The sequence below is a fragment of the Pundamilia nyererei genome, unplaced genomic scaffold (genome assembly GCF_000239375.1).
Source record: "Pundamilia nyererei isolate P.nyererei 1_Seehausen unplaced genomic scaffold, PunNye1.0 scaffold00019, whole genome shotgun sequence".
NCBI classification, from domain to species: Eukaryota; Metazoa; Chordata; class Actinopteri; order Cichliformes; family Cichlidae; genus Pundamilia; species Pundamilia nyererei.
In genome coordinates this window covers 586,660-606,812 of record NW_005187420.1, presented here as the reverse complement: position 1 = coordinate 606,812, position 20,153 = coordinate 586,660, and the positions used below count along the sequence as shown (strand labels likewise).

The following is a 20,153-nucleotide window of genomic DNA, read 5'->3' as shown; positions in this document are numbered from 1 at the left end:
CCTTCCTGTCATTTCCCTGGAGTTGGAAATTTAAAGACAGCAAAATAATAAAAAAATAATCAGAAGGAGGGCGAAATATCCTAAATACTGTCTAAAAAGAAACAAAAACCCCAGATCCTAAAACTCCCATAATCTCACTCCATAGAATGCATACATTTTTATTAGTTTTGAGCACGATCAGCACTTACACTACACAAGGCTAATCATGTGTAGCCCACAGTGCATCCTGTTGTGAGCATGTCCAGAAATGTAAGAAGATGTGTGCAAGACTGTGTGCAGACTTCAACAGGCTGCCTGGATAAAATCCCAAATCAGTATTACATGACATATTCATTTAATTTAACAAAACTATATCTTTCATGTAAAAAAAAAAAAGACCATATCCAATAGGGTGTGATGGTCGAATAATGCTAAAACAGTAGCTTTAGTCTGTCATATTCACAGCTATGCCAATCCATGTACATACTTTCCAAGGTCATTCTCCCTGTTGTCATCATTTTGTTAGAGTAATTTTGGTAAAACAGCGCTTAAGTTCAACATTTATTAGCTGTAAATCCCACGCGATTCATCCAGTTCATTTGAAAGGCATCTGAAACACTCTTAAGTCTAACACTGTATTATAAAACCATCACTGCCTCCTAGCCTTTTGGAGGTTTAATTACGAAACACATTAATGTATATCTGTGGGGAAAATGACAATTTCCTTGCAAATGACTTGTAATTTCACATAAGTCATGTAAACACTCAGTCACATACACCTAAAGACCAGTTGGCAACCCCCTGGCAACTTCTGGTCGCTAGGGAAAAATGTGTATTCCCTGTCCAGTTGTAAATGGGCTTGCAACCTTCACCTGGCAGCAGCCAGCTGGAGGCTGCTGGATGCTGCCAGGTTAAATCAGTCATCAAGAGGGTGTTTATACAAAAACCTCAGTGTGATTGCTTTGCTAGCAGATTGCCACAGTTGTCAGAAGCTTATATGGGAGATGTCAACTGGTGCTCTGCAAGCACACACTGTTTACTCTGTCAGCTGTACTAAAATTTGAAAAAGTATGACACAAAATATAAATGGTAGTGATGGATACACCTTTTCCCCTCACAACCACTAATTGCCAGATGCCAACAAAAAGTGTTTCGGCCTGTGTGACCAGGGCCCAGTCATTGTTTTATTCGGCACATACATTAAAACATTAATTAGAGCAATGTTTAAAAACACATCTGATCAAATATTCTTAGAAAGAAAATATAACTGTCCCAAAAAAAGGAAAATTTGAATCGCCCAAGTAAGCCTTCAGTTAGTGCATGTGCCTGTTTTTTTTGTAGACTGTTGGTAGAGTAACACTTTAAATAACACTATAATTACTGTTAATGTAAAGGGGAATAGTTCCATTGTTTAGATCAATCAACTACTTACTGTATCAGCTTATATTCAATCTGTTGTCACTGATGCTGCATTGAAAGCAATAGATGTGATTGTCGAGGAAGATTTGTAGCATGGCGATCAATCTTTAATTACTCTTTAATGGACGTGACCTATTTAATGTAAGGGTTCTTTGTGTATGTGTTTTACAAGTTTGTTACAACACATCTGCAGATGGTGGCCTTCTGCTATTGTGCATATCAACTCTATCGATGCCACACAGGACTTTGGCACAGCCTTGAGTGTGTTATTGCTTTATGCAGTACTCAAGCACTTGTAGCCACAGACATGGAACCTCTACAATACTGAATATTATATTTAACCTTTTGTACCACAATATTGCAGTGTATTTAAAACTATGGAGGGGTTTTTTTTGTTTTGTTTTTTGTCATTTTAGCCTCTTACTAAATACGCTAAAGCCTTATACTCAGTAACAGGGAACCAACTAATATTAAGCTAAAAAAAAATATACCTTCAAAAAGCAGTACTGCAAAATAGTGCTTTTTACAGCAACGAATCTTCAAGAAAGCAATAGCATCTTTCGTGTGTGAAAGAGAGAGCGACAAATAGGGAGATCTGATTAATGATTGATAACTTGATGAGTGTATTTCAGAGAAAGACCTGAATAAATTGTAAAACTCAAAATGAGTCCTGTAAGCACCTTGAATGAATTCTGTGTATGGGAGAGATAGCAGGAGTATGATAAATGACTGATCAGATAATCAGCGTCTTCTAGATAAAGATAGAATTGAAAACTGTACAGCCACACAAAAAGCTGACTGCCCCATTTTGGGTTTTTCTTTTTGGGTTTTTTTGCTAGACTCCCACAGAGAGCTGTAGCATAATCAATGAACAAATCAACTAATAATTCAAACAGAAAATGCTGCTATCTGACTTACTAGTAATGCCGGAGGTGATTTCAAATGGGAAATGGTATCAGAAAGGAAAGCTCCTTCATTAGGGGGCGTTTCCCCTCAGCTTCTGCAAATTTGTGCAACAATAAACATAGAAAAACAATTTTTACATTAAAACAGACAATTTTCAAGTGTCATTTTGCACCCATTTGTGGTAAATGTTTCATTAAACACAGTTTCTCTGGTTCTCTTTTGGACTATGTCTACTTTGTTACTGAGTCTTTTTGCTGTTAAAATATGGGCCAAATGTGCAGGGGTTTAGAGAAATAATTGGGCACACAACATGTTAAGTTATCCATCCATCCAACCAGATTCTTCAGCTTATTTAGAGTTTTGGTGGTCTAGGCAGCCTATCCCAGCTGTAATGGGAAAAGAGACAGGGTACAACCCAGACAGGTTGCAAATCTATTACAGGGCTAACACAGAGAGACACGGACAACTTTTCACACTCACTGTCACATTCACACCCACAACCAATTTAGAATCATCAATAAACCTAACATGCTTGTGCTTGGACTGTGGAAGGAAGCCTGAAGTACCTGAAGAAAAATCACCCAGACATGAGGAAAACATACAGTCCTAGCCACTGCACTACTGTGGTACTGATGTAAAGCAAATTTCTTATAAGAATCATTGCACTACGCTAACTGTTTTTGGATGTCGTTTGGCCCTACCTCACTGGCTATTCCAGCCCCGAAAATAGAAAGAAACTCAGTGGCATCACCCTTGAATCAACAGGTGTAGCTGACAGTACTAGAATTCATATCTTCATCCGAGATCTGTGAAGTTTGCTGTGGATGCCATCAGCTACATTTATTAAGCAGGTCACATCTTACTGGAAATAGATCTGGTATAGCTCAGCTGAAACAGTCATTGTCTTACACAGCCAATCCTATACTTGCTCACTAATTGCCTACAGGCCCCCTGCTCTGCAGATAACAGACTGAGATGTGACCATTTGCTGCACATTCTCTGCTATGCTGAACTGTACAATATGTTCTTTTTTATAATTTTACACAGATTAAACGTTCATTTTGGTTTTGATATCTCTTCACTTATAAAAGCATAAACACAGTGGGGAAAAGTTGATTATTAGCATGTAGATGTAGATTTTCTTCCCTTTTTAAAGTTTAGATCTGTTATTTCTTCAATATCACACTTCAAAAGTTAATTTTCAGATATTTTTGATGAAATTTAAACACTTTGTGAATGTGTGTATGGGTGTGTGTGCATGTACCATTTTTACATATCTTTGTGGGGACCAGCAGTCCTTATGGGGACAAATCCCCGTCCCCAAGAGGTTGAAGGCATTTTTTAGGCTCAAATGCAGTTTTAGTGCCAGAGTTACAATTAGGTTGTGGTTAAGTTTAGGCTAAGGGTTAGAGTTAGGCATTCATTTTTTATTGTTAGTGTTAGGGTAAGCAGCTAAGGAAAGCATTATGTCAGTTAGATGTCCTCACTAAGATATTAAAAAAAAAGTGTGTGTGTGTGTGTGTGTGTGTGTGTGTGTGTACTATCACCTGTGATACATAGCAGCTGATATAGACTGTTTGAAGTCATGCTGGTGAGTGGAAGGTCTTTTCTACAATACTGCTATAGCATGCAAACTGAGGATGGTTCCAGATCGCACCTTAAACTTGGCGCATGCTTACTCATATCTGCTGAGATGCCAGAAAGGTTTCTACTTCAGTACACAGCCATGGCTCACCTTTTAATTATTCAAGAAGAATGTTGTGGATTTTTAATGTATTGTTGTAGGGCCTTTTTTTGGTGCAATTTTCCTGTGGTGTGTTCAGTCCTCTTTGCTCCTTTGTGTCTATTTCCTGCTGCATCTGGCACTGCGTCCGTCAATCCCACTTACTTTTGCTGCTTCAAAAACAGCAAGGATTTTGCTCACTGGTTTTCCACTCAACATAGCGTGTGCAGGTGTGCGTGTGTGAGTGTGTGAGTTAGATGTTGTGTGTGCATGTTTTTTTTTTTGCATCTAATTTTACAGTGATGAAAAGAAAGAAAAGAATCCCCACACTCTCATCCCTCCATGTCTGCATTATTAATTGTCTGAGCTATCAACTATAGCTATTTGGACCCCGCAGGCACCTAACAGTCAGTACCTAAAATTAAAAGCAGCAATTGCTTCCCAATGAATGCCATAATAACACTCTTTAAAGTTACATTTTGCTCCCACAAAAGAGCGTAGACTTAATTTAACTGCAGAAGAAATAAAGCAGAAACTGCATAAAGAAAGACAAAAAGGAAGTCTTAACAAAAATCTTTATTAGCTGTTTGTGTGTGTGTGAGTGTTCATGTGTGTGTGTGTGGCTGCATTAAGATTTGTGCAGCCTACTGTAGCTTGTAGTGGAGAGGGATTGGTCAATGCAACATAAATGAGGGTGGAACACATTCATCAAGGTGGCAGAGATTTGAGACTAGAGAGTCCCATCCAATCACTGGTAGAGAATAAAGGGGAGAGGCATAAAAGTCTGTACAGCAAGGTCATTTGAAAAAGAAGCTGATAAGACGAAAGGATCAAATCTCCAGTGCGGGCGAGGCCTTACTCTTGATGTCTCTCCCCATTAACTAAAGCCCTGGCTTGGCACATACAGTCGTTGCCACGGCTCAGCTGTCTGATACAATGATGAGAAAGTAGAACATTAAATAAATCAAGTAAGTCTTTGCAGTGTTTGTCATCAAAACATATGTCCCTGAAAATTCATATTTCAGTTTTTATTTTATATTTTTGTTCACGGATGACTTTAAATGATGAATCTTTATTGTGGTTTTTTGCAAAGTGATACAAAATTCCACTTGTGTTACTGTGTGTTTTACCCTCCTGTCTTACTATCACACGGGCTGCTGATTTTTGGCATCAGGCAACCTTGTTGAGCTCTACCTTTTTGTGTTTTGGAGCATTGGCAGCTGTATTGCTCTCAACACTGCAGTATGGATTTAGTCAGTTTGTAGTTTTACCACAGTCACAGTCTGGTGTACACATGAGTATGCACACGCACACGCACACACACACACACACACACACACGCACAACCAAATACACAGTCAATCCTACAGCAGGTTTGCTATGTCACACTGGGGGCTGCTGTGTAATTGGGTGAATCTGCTCTCCAGCACGCAACAGAGATAGCCCTTTAAAATTTCACTTCACTTCTGGGAGTGTAAACAAACCTTGGGATTACTGGGGTTGTAAATCCACATTGTACCTTCTTTTCTTCAGTCACCCCCCCCCCCCCCTTTTTTTTGTTTGTTGGCCACGTCCTTTTGAGAGTTTATTGCTGTGCTGGATGTTTGCTCAGTATTTGGAAAGGGTTTCTGTGTGTGTCACTGTGACTTGTGACATGTTAACAAGCATGATAACAAGTGCACATCTGTGTGCCTATACGTTCATTATAGATCTGCATGCGCATCTTTGTCGGCACGAGTCAGTAGGCGTACACTCTAGGCATGTATTTTAGCATGTCTTATATGCGGACACTTTATGTGGCTGCGTGCAGCTTTCTGTCTGTGTGTTCTCTGTGATGGATTGCTTGTCAGATGCCAGCATAGCACCGCTCTTACCGGCTGATGGAGACATTAAGTCACCAGTCACGTAGATGTAGTACGTTTCAAGATTCCTCAGGGAAAATGCTTTAACCCTTCCCGCTCCAGGACGGCTGTCAGACGACAGTGTGTGTTACTTAGAAGGTGCTCCCTGCAAAGACCCACAGTATGGCTGGATTCAGTTGAGTTTGGTGTCTTAATGCAGTTGTGTGTACTTTTAGATGGGCCAATTGCTTATGGGCTGCAAACTGTGTACTATGACTGTCTCTGAGAGGCTTGAATTTTTATTTTATTTTATTTACCTCTGCAAGCTATACGAATAGAAAATATGTAATCGACAGAGAACATCCTCTAGTAGTGGCAGCCTGAGGGAGTCGTTGCGGAGGGAGGGATTTTAATGCCCCCCCCCAGTTCTGTCCTTTGTTTTTAATGCTATATTATTATCACTGCTGCTGCTCTCCCTAGAATATTAAAATAACACACTCTGAATGAATGTCAATGTTCACGCTGGCAACTAAGGCAAATCATTTTTTTTTCATTAGAAAAATCTAAACTAAGTCTATTCATTTGCAAAGGCTATTGTCGATCAGTATACTATCCAGTTTTACAAGAACTTGAGTGTCATTATAAAATGTATTAATGCATATAAAAATCTACTTTTTGAAATATTTATTTTTTGCTTTTAGATTAAATTTAACCTTTTACTTACTTTTGAGAACATTTGAAAGATTCACCATCATGTGATTGACGGAGGCCTGGTAAGATAATCAAACACCTGTGAACTGTCATCCCAGTCACATTTAAATAAATAAATCTGTTGTAATTCTGATCATTATAACTGACCCCCACTTGCTTCAAAACACAGATAAGAGGATAGGACACGCACACAAACCCACACTCAGAAATATCTCAGTGAAAATAACCCAAACAGTCAGACTTCTTTATGTTTATCTAGACCAGGACTTGAAAACCCGTGATAAAAAGCTTGCAAGAAAATGGTTAAAGAGCCTTTAAGCATAACCACAACTGAACATTAAGAGACATAACTCATTGAAGGAAAAAAAATCTCATTTTCAAGTTCCTCTGGCTTGGTAGTGCTTTTTCCTTATATTGAATCAGCAAGTCTTCTTCATGTCTGCACAGTACTGTCTATTTTCTTGTCTGGGTTTCAAGGGAACCTTGCTGAGTTATCTGCTGCTCTTTTTCTCCCCACTGATGTGGCCTGATGTTTTTCTGGAAGATTTGATCCTGAGGACATTTGCTGTTAATGCACTGTGAGGAGCTTGAACTTGATCAGTAGGGAAACCGCACAGTTTGTGTTTGTGTTTAAACAAGGATTTTGAAATAGGATGTTAGACTGTGCAATATCATGCATATATATATATATATAAATATACCATATTCCAATAACTGTGTTATTCTACTGTGGCTTTCAATTGATAGGATGCTTATAATACTGTCCGTGGGAGCATGTACAGAATAAATCAGCGTACACACAGGGATTTGTCTTCCCTGGTGTTCTCATGACCACTGAGCAGCTCCGCTGGAACAGTACAGGGCTACATACACTGTTAAGGGTATTTTAGGCACAATGTACACAAGCAATTCATTTCTGATATTAAGTAATAACTTTGATCTTTGGTTTCCGCACTCAGGAGCTGGTGGTAAAAATATTAACCGCAAGTTCATTTCCTACCTCAGTTTTGCATTGTGCTGAAACATGTTTTTTTTTTTTCCATTCTTCCATTGAGGAAGAATAATTCACATTAAACACCCTCGCCCCTGTGGCAGAGTTCCCAAATTAAGCAACATTTTGTTCATTTACCCATGATAAAGTTGTTCATTAGACAATATACTTTGCCTTATTCTTTGTTATTACCTTGCCATTGTAAATGCCTTGGGAGCAATTAAATATGTGAAGTGCCCAATTTTCCGTCCTCGACTTCCAGTCCTGAACTCTATCTGCATGTTGCACACATTTCCTATGAACTAATTAAAGTGAATCAATGACACAACCCTTTAAAATGGCGGCATATGTCAGGGCCATCAGTGGGGAACAAAAGACCCTCTTAATTATTTTGTTCCTGCCGTTCCTGTAAATGGCTTGTCAAGGCAGCAGACTCAGTAGCCGACTACTTGAAAAGGAGATGTCATGTACACACTGAGACACACGTACCAGCACATAAACACATACACAAACACTGGCTCCGGTTTCTCTGTGACGGCTCCCTCTCTGTCTTATAAAAGACTAGTAATTGTACTACAACAATGACAATGTAAGTGCTTAAGTGTAACGGTCCCCATACTCTTCAAAGGTGCAGCATCCCTTATCCATCATTGGCTCTGGGGAACTATTTCTTGGATGCTGACAACCATATCTTATCTTGAAAAAAAAGAAACAAAAAAACAATCTCACCCCTCAAGGGGAATCTGCTGAAGCCACTCTTCCAGTTTCAGGATACCCAGGTACTTCTAGCTGTCCCGTATATCTGCTATTCTGCCTTCTGGAAACTCCACTCGTTCAGTCCCAATCGCTTTCCCCTGTGTTTGTAATCGTTCAGCCAAACCAGAGTGATATCATGATTTCCTCATCATGGATCACTGTGAGATGATATCTCGTTCACTCTTGGCATACAGGTTGATGATCACTCCATTTCTAAATCTATATCTGTATTCACTCTTAGTGATAAGATGGCGACTTGTGTCATTGCCTTGGAGTTGGCCTCCAGTGTTGCCTTCCACAGTCCTGCTGAGTTTATGATGATACAGCTGGAAACTGTAGTGGCAGCATCACTGTTTTTGCAACATTAGGTCAGGGTTTGAATCCCAGTCAGGTCATGCACACTAGATACCCAATGCTACCCAAGCCTACCGCGGAACATGAGCGAGAGACAAATAATTATAGCCATTATATTTTTTTAAAGAAAAAATCTGGTGCAAGTTCTTCCTTGCTGTTCCTCATTCGTTTAATCCGTTCTTCACCTGCATGCTGAAGCCCTGCCTAAATATGCAGCTTACCATGAGTATGCATTAATTCTGTTATAAACACTGATGTGTTACAGGAGACTTTGTTTTTTCCCCTTTTCCCCTGCTTTGCAATTATTAACCTCACCATCCTGCCTTGTAAAATACTTACATCTGCCTCATATTAATGTAAATCATCTTAGTGAAGATGTCTGGGCTGTAGATGAGTGAAAATGGTGACAAATGAAAGCACGGGAGTTGTGAGGCTGCACTGGTAAATGAGAAAAATTCTCACATGCCAGGTGTTTATGAGCATGCTTATTTGTTTAAGGGTTTTTCTTAATGCCCATCTGCATTGTTGCCATAAATGCCCATCTGTAGCCCAGGAATCTCAAAGTGGCTTTGACTACTGTCAGAAAATCAACTGGCAGTGCTCCAAGTATGTCATCTTCTCCTCTGAGAGAATAAATGGACGGGGATGGTTGGATGGATGAAAGGATGCCTCGACACGCTTGTTTTCTCCACCTCGTTACAACCGTTTTCTGTGTTATCAAGAGCTTTGGCCTGCCACACTACAGCACCGCGCTACACTTTGTGTTTGACAATACTCTGCCTCACAGTGCTAATCGCCTCTTAATTCTTGCATTACTCCCCATCCGTGAACATGAATTTCAATTGCATAGGTGGTACTGTCCAAAAATAGTGCTTGCAGCACTGCCTGGAGAGATGGGCTGTCAGTCTACCTGTCTGATCATGAGCTATTATCCTCTCTGCCCACAGACAGGAGGGAGAGCTACACCAGTGTCTATGTGATCATGATCAATACATAATCACTTTCCTGTCACTGCAATGGTGCTATCGGGGGACAGTCCAGCCTCATAGACAAGCCATTTCACAAAAAGGGATTTGGCAGACCATCGTTTTTGACCTAGAAAAAAGGTTCGGTTGTTTTGTGTGTGTGTGATGGTGGTGGGGGTCACAGTGGTTGAGACTAGGTCGGATGGCTAAGTGAGGGCTGGATTCATTTAATCAGTAAATACTATGTAGTAAATACCAGTAAGATTATTACATGGTCAGTATGCTTGGATAAATTGCACAAGTTTCATGCTTATAAGACTTTAAACATAGTTTCTGAAAAAGACAGCGTCAATAAAGATATTTACAGCTACAGTAAACATGCAGTTGACAATTGTCACCAGTTACTCCATTTGTTGCTTCCCTATTTCATATTAGATTTTAATTCATTTAATCTGCACTCCATAGCTGAAAGTGTATTGCTGATAGTAATGAAATAATTCCTGGCAGCAAGCTGGAAAAAAAAGAAATTTCTGTGAAGAGTTTTCCAATACACTGTCAAATTGTCTGAAATCCAGAGGGACTCAAAAGTCCCTCTGGATTTCAGACAGATTATTTAAAACTATTATAATGTTGCAATTTATGAAAAACTAGCACATCGTCATATAGCTGAGGGAAACAAAGGGATTTAAAACATGATGTAAGATTCAGAAAATATTTTGTAAACAGTATCTTATTCTTGTTTGGAAACACACACACACACACATATATATATATCTGTACACATACTGATTTAGTTACGTGATTACATTACTTTTTACATTACAATTTTACTTTCGCACTGTCCAGAGCAGCACATTGATCCAATTCTGTGCTGGTACAGCTGGCATCAATCTGCTGATGTAAGTATACGGGGTGTAATGATAAATACAACAGCACTTCAATGAATTGAAGTATCCCTTTCACATTTTTCTTAATCGTGTACACTGAAGTGACTGATAGTTTTGCTTGCTGCAAACATATAATACAGTAAAATATAGACAAAAACCACACATCAACAGTTGTGTTTCAGATGAGAAGATGAATGCATGTCCAGTATTCAATTTTGTTTAAGCTCTACTTTGCTCCACTATGGTCACCACCTGATTGGTAGCTTTGAGTTTGTGCTTTTTGGTGCTGGGCAAGATTTATTTATTCATTGATTGATTTAGTTTCATTTTGATAAAATTAGTTAGTTGAGCAGATAGCTAAAGAAAATCAGACAGCTTTATAGCAAACACACTATAGCCATTGGGAGTTAACAAAATCTTATTAAGATATTCAAATATTTAAATTTTCAAATACGACTTTTTAATTTTTCTCCTCAGAAAAAGGTTGTTTTAATAGAATTAAATTTTGTTTTATCAATTGTTTTCCTCAAAGAAAATATTGTAATATCAGTGTCTAATCTGCATATTAAGCAACAAGCTATTTAATCTTCTGTGCACCTATGTGTACGCCCATCTTCTTTTCTGTCTATCCATCCTGGTTTCTCTCTCTCTCTTTCAACACCCACAGTGTAAAGCCAGTCAGACATAAACAGTATTGTTTTACCCGGGTAGGGCTCACAGCAGGGCACTGTTAGCACCATGCCTCATGCAGCCCACAGCTCTCCCCATGCCTCAGTGATATCCCTTCTCCATGGCTCAGTGCTTGCATACATATGAATGCCCCCTGTCTTCTACCCTTCACGGTTCTGAGCTGGTCCAAGCTGAGAAGAGCTGAGATGTTACACAGCTGCCATGCTTGTTGGACAGACAGATGTGGAGGAGAATTGTAGCATTCCAGTGTTAGTAAATGAACTGTAATGACACATTCTTTGGAGTGATTATAGGTGTGATGGTACTTGAACTCAGGAGTGCTTTCCTGCGGTGCGATTTGCTGAATTGTACTAAGCATGCTGAGGGTGAATTTGGGGCAATAAAGGAAAAAGAGGAGTTTATCAGTTAGAAAATGCAACCAGTATGTGTATGCAGTAAACATTATAACGAAGACTTAGTGCAGTGTCAGAAACTGGGCAAAGGTTTTTGTACAGCAGCTGATCCTACAGTATATCCTAGTTGTGGAAAATGAGCATAATAATGGAACTTAATAATGCTTTCTTTTTGACAGAAATCTTGTGGTTTAAAAGTGAAGATTCTGCTGACAGGTGAAATAAAATCTTGATTCAAAGATAAAGCTTCAGAAGATTTTAATGCTAAAACTTTGTCTTTTTTCCTTGTTCTGCACAGCAAGTTTTACTACTTTGGTCTGTTTGATTATACTTATATTTCTTCTAAGGAAATAAGCAAACTATACAGATCAAGCTGTGTTACAGTACAATGTGTTATTGAAAATAAGCCGCAGCGTCCTTCCACAGCCATTGTGTGTCACACTGGGCTGCATCTCCCAATTTATCCCCTCTCTGGTTCAAGAAAGATTCCTATTGATTTCCTATCACCGAGCCAGTGTACAGAGTAAATAGGAAGTGTGAGCCCTATTATTTCTGTCACTTGGTAAAACATAAGGATAGACCCCTGTGTCTTTATCACGAGGAACCTTTTAGCCACCACATGCCCTTCAACCAAAACACTACGGCTGTAAATTTTCACACACTGTACAGTAATGATGTCCTTTGAGAATGAGTTTGTGTTTAAATTATTGGTGTGGTATTAAATCCTGTGAACTTCAGAACATGATTAATGAGATTACACTTAATGTGGGAAAACACCCGTAAACGCAGGCTGTATTTTCATACAGGCTTAATGTGCTTTACCCTGCGGGCCACTGCCCAAACCAATAGAGGGAGATTTGCTTTCCCAGGAGAAGCTTCTGTGCACTCTTTCTGAGTCTTTGCATGTGCTAAGCAGTAGGAAACAGGTGAGACAAATCCCTTTAGACACCAAATAGCGCAATTACACGTTTCTTCCATATATGTAACAGGTCTGACCAAGAATATGCAACACTTCTGAGGAAGAAAGATGTGTGCAAGACATTCCACTGAATAGTTTTCATATTCCATTGTAGGCTTTTTACATCCTTAATCCGTTCCTGCATGTTTTTTGTTTTTAGCAACCATTCATATTTTTCATCCCTGGACATTTATACTGTAGGTGTTGTGTTGCTATTATTGTAGTCGCCACAATGCTACAGGCTTCAAATAAAAGCCAGAGACAATATTCCTCCTACAATTGAGTTTCTGTGCCCATTGCCTGGCCTACAGCTGCATCCATTTCTGCAGTGTCCCTGAATTCTCTGCATTATCAAGGGGAAGGACGAGCTAATCTGCACTGATTTGAAACAGGACCAAAACACTGGCTTTCCTAATCCCTCATTTTTTTTTATCAGGGGTAGTGAGGAGCATTTTACCCCTGTGGGAGGGAAAGAAAGAGGGAGCTATTTCATGCCTCACTGGTTCCACTGTTTTTATGAAGATTTTTTTCCTACCCCTACTTCCCTAGTTCAATCCATAGTGTAACTGAATTTCTAAAGCCTGTTTGCAATAGTCAGACACCTTTTAGAAGTACGAAGGTACTTTTCATAATTAGGGATGTGTAGATGGCTGCCTCCTCCCTCTGCAGTAGTAGTAATTTAACTTTAAGGCAGATAAGGCTCTGTATCTCTGAAAAAGGGAGGTGCAATTTCCTTGCTGTCTTTCATTTTATTCATTTGACAATTGGCAAACACCTATGGCACGCAGGATATAATTTGCTTCCTGAAAATGCAGTACGAGCGCTCCAATTTGGATTAATGCACACATCTGTGAGATATAATTCAAATAATTATGTTTCCTTAAATTCTGTCAACCAATTTATGTAATACTTCATTCACTTATGTAGCACGTTTGTTGGAAATTTCCACTTTACATCAGGTGCTCTGGCAGGGCTGTCACATAGAGGCCCTCATACTGATTTTTCTTCAGTGCACATGCAGTTTCTGTTGAGTAGAGTTTGCAGCATTAATAGATACTGAAATGTGAAAAATTTCTATTTAATGTAGACTGAGAACAGTTCATGTGAATGACAGTTTCAGCAGATAAAAGCAATGGATCTATTTAAGTGTATTAGCAGCTGAAACTCAAGTTGCGCTGGGTGTTGTTGTTTTTTGTTTTGGTTCTTTTCTTCTTCTGTTTTTTTTTTTTTTGTCAGTGCTAGTGCAGTGAGCAGAAACAGAGAAAAAGAGCTCATTGATCTGCTATGATCTAAACACTGCAAAAGGCATGGGGTGTAACAAGCTCAGGAAATTTACAAGGTAAGCCTTGGCAACACAACAGCACGGGTCATCATAAGACTATGAATTACTGGAACACCTCAGTCTCAGAGGACCACTTGAGGTTCTCTCACTGTGAAATAATTGGGTTGCAACAGTGAAACTGCTACACCAGTTAGAGTGCAAAGGGGGCTTTTGCTTTGTTTTGCTGTTACAAGACCGCAGACACGGCTGTGACTATTAATCAGCAGGTGACACGTGTAGCTGACGGCATAAAATGGGAGATAAGATCAAAAACTGCACCACATGGATGCGAAAATCATCTTATTTGTAATTTTTTAGCCCATTTTATTTTGCAGTTGGTAAACACTACTGAAGCTATTTGATGTGAATATTAAACATGTATTTTCAGATTGTTTGAGTCCTTATTGGTTAGAAGTAGTAAGTCATTACTGTGGTGCACACTGGTGAGCAGGCTTGATGAAAATTGTTTCGGTGCTTGTAGAAATAGCAGAAGATGATACACCAACAGAATACAGATGTCTGATTTGCAGGTTACACTTTGTAAACTATGGAACAACTGCTCATATTACATCTGGCAAATTTATTTTATTTTTTTATTTATTTTTCGTTATTTAATCCATAGCCGAACATCTGAATCCGAGTTCTGGAGCCAGAGCACTTAACTTGTCACAGGTCTTTGCGCAACAAGCATTTTCAGTTGCAGCGGACAGATTTAGGTGCCTGTGGCAGGACCTCCGCCGTCTGTGACTGGGGACATCTCACTTTGTTGTCAGAACACCTCTAAACATCTTTCACAGAAACAATTACCATACCATCTGTAGCTTTCTGCCAGCATGTTGCTCACTGTCAGCACGTCGGGTTCTTTTCTCTTTTTTCTTCTCAAATGCTCTCCCACACCCTGAGACTCGTGATGAGTTAGGTCACTTTGGATTAAAATGGATGATTTTAATTACGCGAATTGCCTCTTTATATCAATATTTTCAGTGCTCATTTTGTCCCGATACCTTTTGATGGACAGGTGAATGGTGGATTGAATTGCCACTAATGTATTTCCTGATTTGAGCATTTGACTGACTTGGAATATTGATGAAAGTCCTTGGATACTTATAAAGACCTTATAAAGCTGGTGTAAAAAAGAAGTTTATTTATGTTTGAATACTGATGGTGTGAAGGTAATTCTTAATTGCTGTAATTGATAAAGAATGCTTGATATCCCATAAGAATTTAAAAATACATGAGCCAACACTTACACCAACACAGCCTTTAATTTTAAACTTAAAAACTTTTATTTGACAAACTAAACGTAATAAACATGCTACTTTAATAGAAGGAGAAGTGTTTTCTTTGTGGTTACATCCAAATATCAAATAACCATCAACAGAGTAATACTTATGCTGTCTGCTGTTCTGAAAGATCAAAAGCCTTGAAAAAAGTAGTCTAATTTGCCCATACATGTCTGCAATTGCTTTGCCTGCTATATTAATATCTAACACACAAATATATGTCACTGACACACTAGATGCCACAGAAAGGACAATTAATTAACAATTAAATAACTTCTTTGCACACTTAACTGAAACTTTCATTATAAAATCTTCAGATTCATTTTTTATGCCATATTTACCACAAGTCCATAGACACTCCTGAACTATAAATTAAAGATATGCATCAACACATGACCAATGCAACGTTTAACTACTTAGGTCTCCATCACAAAGTCACATAAGTAACCCACTGACAGTGTTGGGGAGTAATGGAATACATGTACCACCGTTAGATATTTAAAATACAAAATATGAGTAACTGTATTCCGTTACAGTTACTGTTTAAAAAGGTGGTATTGAGAGTACAGTTACTTTGTTGAAATGAATGGATTACATGGCGGTATTTTCCTGTTTCATAAGGCTATGCCCTCTTTATTTTTGGTTTCCACGCATGTGGAAACCCTAACAAAACACGCATTAAAAGCCTCTAATGTCTGTGTCTCAATCTTACTACGGTTCGGAGCCGCGGACCTGTTTTATATACACGCGGAATAGTTTTCTATATGAGATCACTGCAAAAAGTGCAGCCTTACCTAATGTCCACCCTACTGTTACTCATTTTATATTAAGATTTAAAAATCTAGTTGGTATTGATATGGTGAATAACCTTCAGTAAAAATAATAAATCACACAGCAATAGTACATTCATGTAGTTGTAAAAAGCATGATAATGTATTAAGTAATCCAAAGTATTCAGAATACGTTACTATCATTGAGTAACGTAACGGAATACGTTACAAAATACATTTTGGGGCATGTATTCTGTATTCTGTAGTGGACTACATTTTAAAAGTAACCTTCCCAACACTGCCCACTGGCAACCTCTGGTCAAAACAGAAAAATGTTTCTGTTCGGCAAGTAGTTACTGGAGGTTCCTGGTTGTTGCCATGTGAAATCGCCCACAAATTGGGTGCTGCACCAAACACTTCCTTGTTATTGCTTTTACTGCTAACAGATTGCTACGGTTACCCATAGTTTGAATGGAATACACTGACATGTCTGCACACACTCATCCAATCCGGCAAGAGAATGTTTGCTTCCAAAGCAGAAATTTCACACTTTAAAATGTATTGGTCGCAGTAGTAAGACAGAACAAATGTTATTTCCAGTTTGTTTGCAGTTTTCAATACTTGGCCAGTAGTGTCTGCAGACTAGTCAGTGTTTTTCATGTAAATTTTCCATGTAAATGACCACTTCAGAAACCAGCTACAATGACCAATTTTATGACAACAAGCAACCTCAACTAGGCTCAACTAGGCTAATGGTTACAGAATACACACTTATATCTTGCAAAAGGTGGTTACTAGGATTGTTCTCCAGGCCTCCACGAATGGGCCTTTAGCAACTGATTTTAAAGCAACCACTGGCAACCACTTGCATTCACTAGGCTGGTTTCTAGGCCTGTGTGATTGGGGCCTTACGTGGAACAAGATGGGATAAATGGGACTAGAGTCTCATCTGGATTCACTCAGCACTTAGAATTTTAGTTTACAGAGACATGGAGATCATTTCCTGTAGGGATGTTTATACATTTGTCTTTCTGCACCACAGGTACCTCAGTTATCACAGTAACAGCTACAGATGCCGATGATCCGGTGTACGGAAACAGCGCTAAGCTAGTCTACAGCATACTGGAGGGACAACCATATTTCTCTGTTGACCCCAACTCAGGTAAGTCTAATTTCTTGATAATTGCTGAATTTTAGGCTTAAGCTAAAGTATTAGTTTGTTCAAATACTCCATTGCGTTCATGAAGGAAAAGCTGATTAAACCTCAGATTCCAAGTCTTGTGTGAGTTAACAATCATGTGGGTTAAAAAATTCATGCATTTAAAATATTTGCACATGCAAACTAGGGAATTTATTTTATTTTAATTACATTTCCTTTGTTTTTAGGAGCCATCTGTGCAGGATGACATTTACTTGCATATTAAGTAAAAAACAAAAGAAAAAAAAGGAAACATGCAATAGTTTATAGGTCTTGTGTAATCAGAGTGATTTTAAATAAGGAGAAAAAAATGGAGGGCACCTTTATGGAGCAGGCAAAGCCCTTTGTGCTGTTATTCATTGTTTGCTTGACAAAGCCTGACGAAGATTTCTGTGAGATCAAAACGTTGCTTCATTAAATTTAATGGGAGCTAATACAATGTGCAAGTCCTTTGTCTGCTTCTAACCAATGGAGAGCATAATGTATTACAAAATGCAATGAATGAACACGGCGTTCATAACGGGACAAAAAGGAAAGAAATAGGTTTTACAGAGAGATGGTGATTCCATCTGAGGATTATTTCATAAGTCTTTTTCTTCTAGACAGGGCCATGCACATCAGGCCAGAACCTTTTAGTATTTAAACACTGTCCTTTTTCATTACCTGCTTTGAGCTAGATAAATGAGCTTACAATGTCATCTCAGGTCAAGTTGTGGTATATCACTATGTGGACAAGTCTCTGGTTAAGTATGTCCAAATGACAGGAATAACTTTACCAAGGTCAAGCTTATGCATAAATCTAAGTATTTTAAGGACACACCTGAACTATAGGGACTGCTTTAAGCTTTATGGACCCAACTCTGTATCTGATCAGCTATCAAAAAGATTGAAAGTTTAAACAGTAACTGAAACATTTTGAAAGTTATCTCACTAAATAGCTGATAATATTTTAGAGGTTTTAGGGTTACGCAGCACAAATTGCATTAATACTTGACTGGATTTTTTAAGCCCTTTATAGTCACAAGGCTTAATTGTTTTCCCATTTAAAATCACTATAATAAAACACTGATGCATACTATGAGTTGATCCTGAACCCACTGCAAACCGGTGGCTGACTTGAAGTGGAGTTTTTTGCAGTAAGGTCCATTCATGATATGAAATACTGTGAGGAAGCTCCCCTTTATTGTGTTATTTAGGCTGTATACTTATCCACTCTAAAATATATTTTAATGGAAGTTTAGTTTAGTTTGGAACCGCTCATTTCTAATGTAGTCGACTTTCTGGTACCTCATATCTATGTGCTGCCAATACTTGGGATTCAAATACAAAATAAATACTAACAGAGGAGCTGAGAGTGATATCCTGCTTTTAACATGTGCACTGCTAGCAGGTGCTACAGGTTGAACTAATTCCAACAGGTGGAGATGCAACAGCTTCCCCACCTGCTTGCCCACCTGAGGTGATAGCAGTCTGTTGCATTGCATTTATGCATAAAGTGCAAACACCTTCTGTAAGGACTAAAAGAGGATATAGTCTGACACTTAACTATTATAACAAATGCTGTATGTCTGCATTATCATGCAACTTCAACTCTATTCAGCAAAACTGTAAGGGACAAAATTACATGTCTGTAAAAAGGCAGCCTGACAATGTAATAGTTTGAAAAGTTGTGTAAAAACATCAGTTCTGCAGGTAACTCAGACCATCTGTTTTTTTATGCTTGTAGGTTATTGCTGCATGGGGGTGCTGTTAAATGTGGCTTCCTGGCTCACTCCCTTTTGCTACAATTCCCCTCTACAGCTGTTCATTCATGTACATTTATGTTTCAATATTTATACCATACGCAGTGGCAAACAAGTTTTTTTCCTGGGAGCATTGTAACTGTTCCAAGGGGTGTACAGATTTGATTGAAACAATATATATGAATGTAATGGAGCAACTTGATAGAAATGAATGAAACACAAATATAGTCCACACACACTGGTTCATAATATATTGCATAACATATCATTTTGATTTAACAAAAAGACTATCTAAGTATGCAAAAATATTTTCATGAAATAAAAATGAAATATTGTATATTGGCAGTATTAATTAAGGGGGATCTTTATAATAAATTAACTAACCATGGCTTTTGTACTCAGTCACTCGGGATGGCACTGAACAATACTAAATGGACCTTATACATTCATAACCTTTTATAAAAGGAAGGATAGAATTTGCATGAATTTTCAATTCAATTCAATTTCATTTCATTTATACAGCACCAAATCACAACAACATTTCCCTCAAGGTGCTTAATGTTGGAAGGTACAGATCCTACAATATTATAAAGAAAACAGAGAAAACTCCAACAATCATATGACCCGCTATCAGCAAGTGCTTTGGCCACAGTGGGAATGTATGTGGCTAAAGATACAATTCCAACTTTTTTCAGTGGATAAATCAAGCAATGAAGTGTAACTTGGATAAGTAACGTCAACACATTTGAACAGTGAACGGTACTGTACAGTTCCCCACGAGTTGCGTGGAATTCATTATTGAAACCCAAATGAGATTTATATGAGAGCTTTGCATCAGTGAGTTGCATGTTTTGCTCAGCTGACTTCAAGTCCTAAGTCCTAATGGGGCAGCACTCCTATGATGCTGTGGTCCATAACATCACTGGGTTATGAATTCCAAATAATGGCAATGATAATAATTACTTCTTCCTTTCACAAGGCAGACTCTTCAGCAGCGTCATGGTGCATAAAGTTATCTCAAAACATATTCTAGATTGGATCTTTAATTGCTTTTTCAGCTGACTTTTTAACATGTGTCTGTAAGCAATATGATTAAATAATGGTGAAATTACATTAATAAGAAATGAGATGGAAATTGACGGCTCACAATTTGGAAAACAACACACAATAAACAAGCTTCAAGAAAGGAGGACTCAAAATTTATGTACATAATTAGAATGAACTTTCATAATTTCAACACATAAAAACCGGGCTTGTCCTCACTGGT

At 38.4% G+C, this 20,153-nt stretch overlaps 1 protein-coding gene across 2 annotated transcripts in view; it reads left to right on the top strand.

Moving 5' to 3' along the window:
- The window catches only part of cdh8 (cadherin 8), a 90,942-nt gene that overhangs the window by 44,640 nt on the left and 26,149 nt on the right, over window positions 1–20,153 (top strand). For both annotated transcript variants that reach the window (XM_005726313.1, XM_005726312.1), the window contains exon 4: window positions 16,989–17,108. In XM_005726313.1, the coding sequence (XP_005726370.1) occupies window positions 16,989–17,108 (120 nt within the window). The remainder of the gene's footprint in view (window positions 1–16,988; window positions 17,109–20,153) is intronic.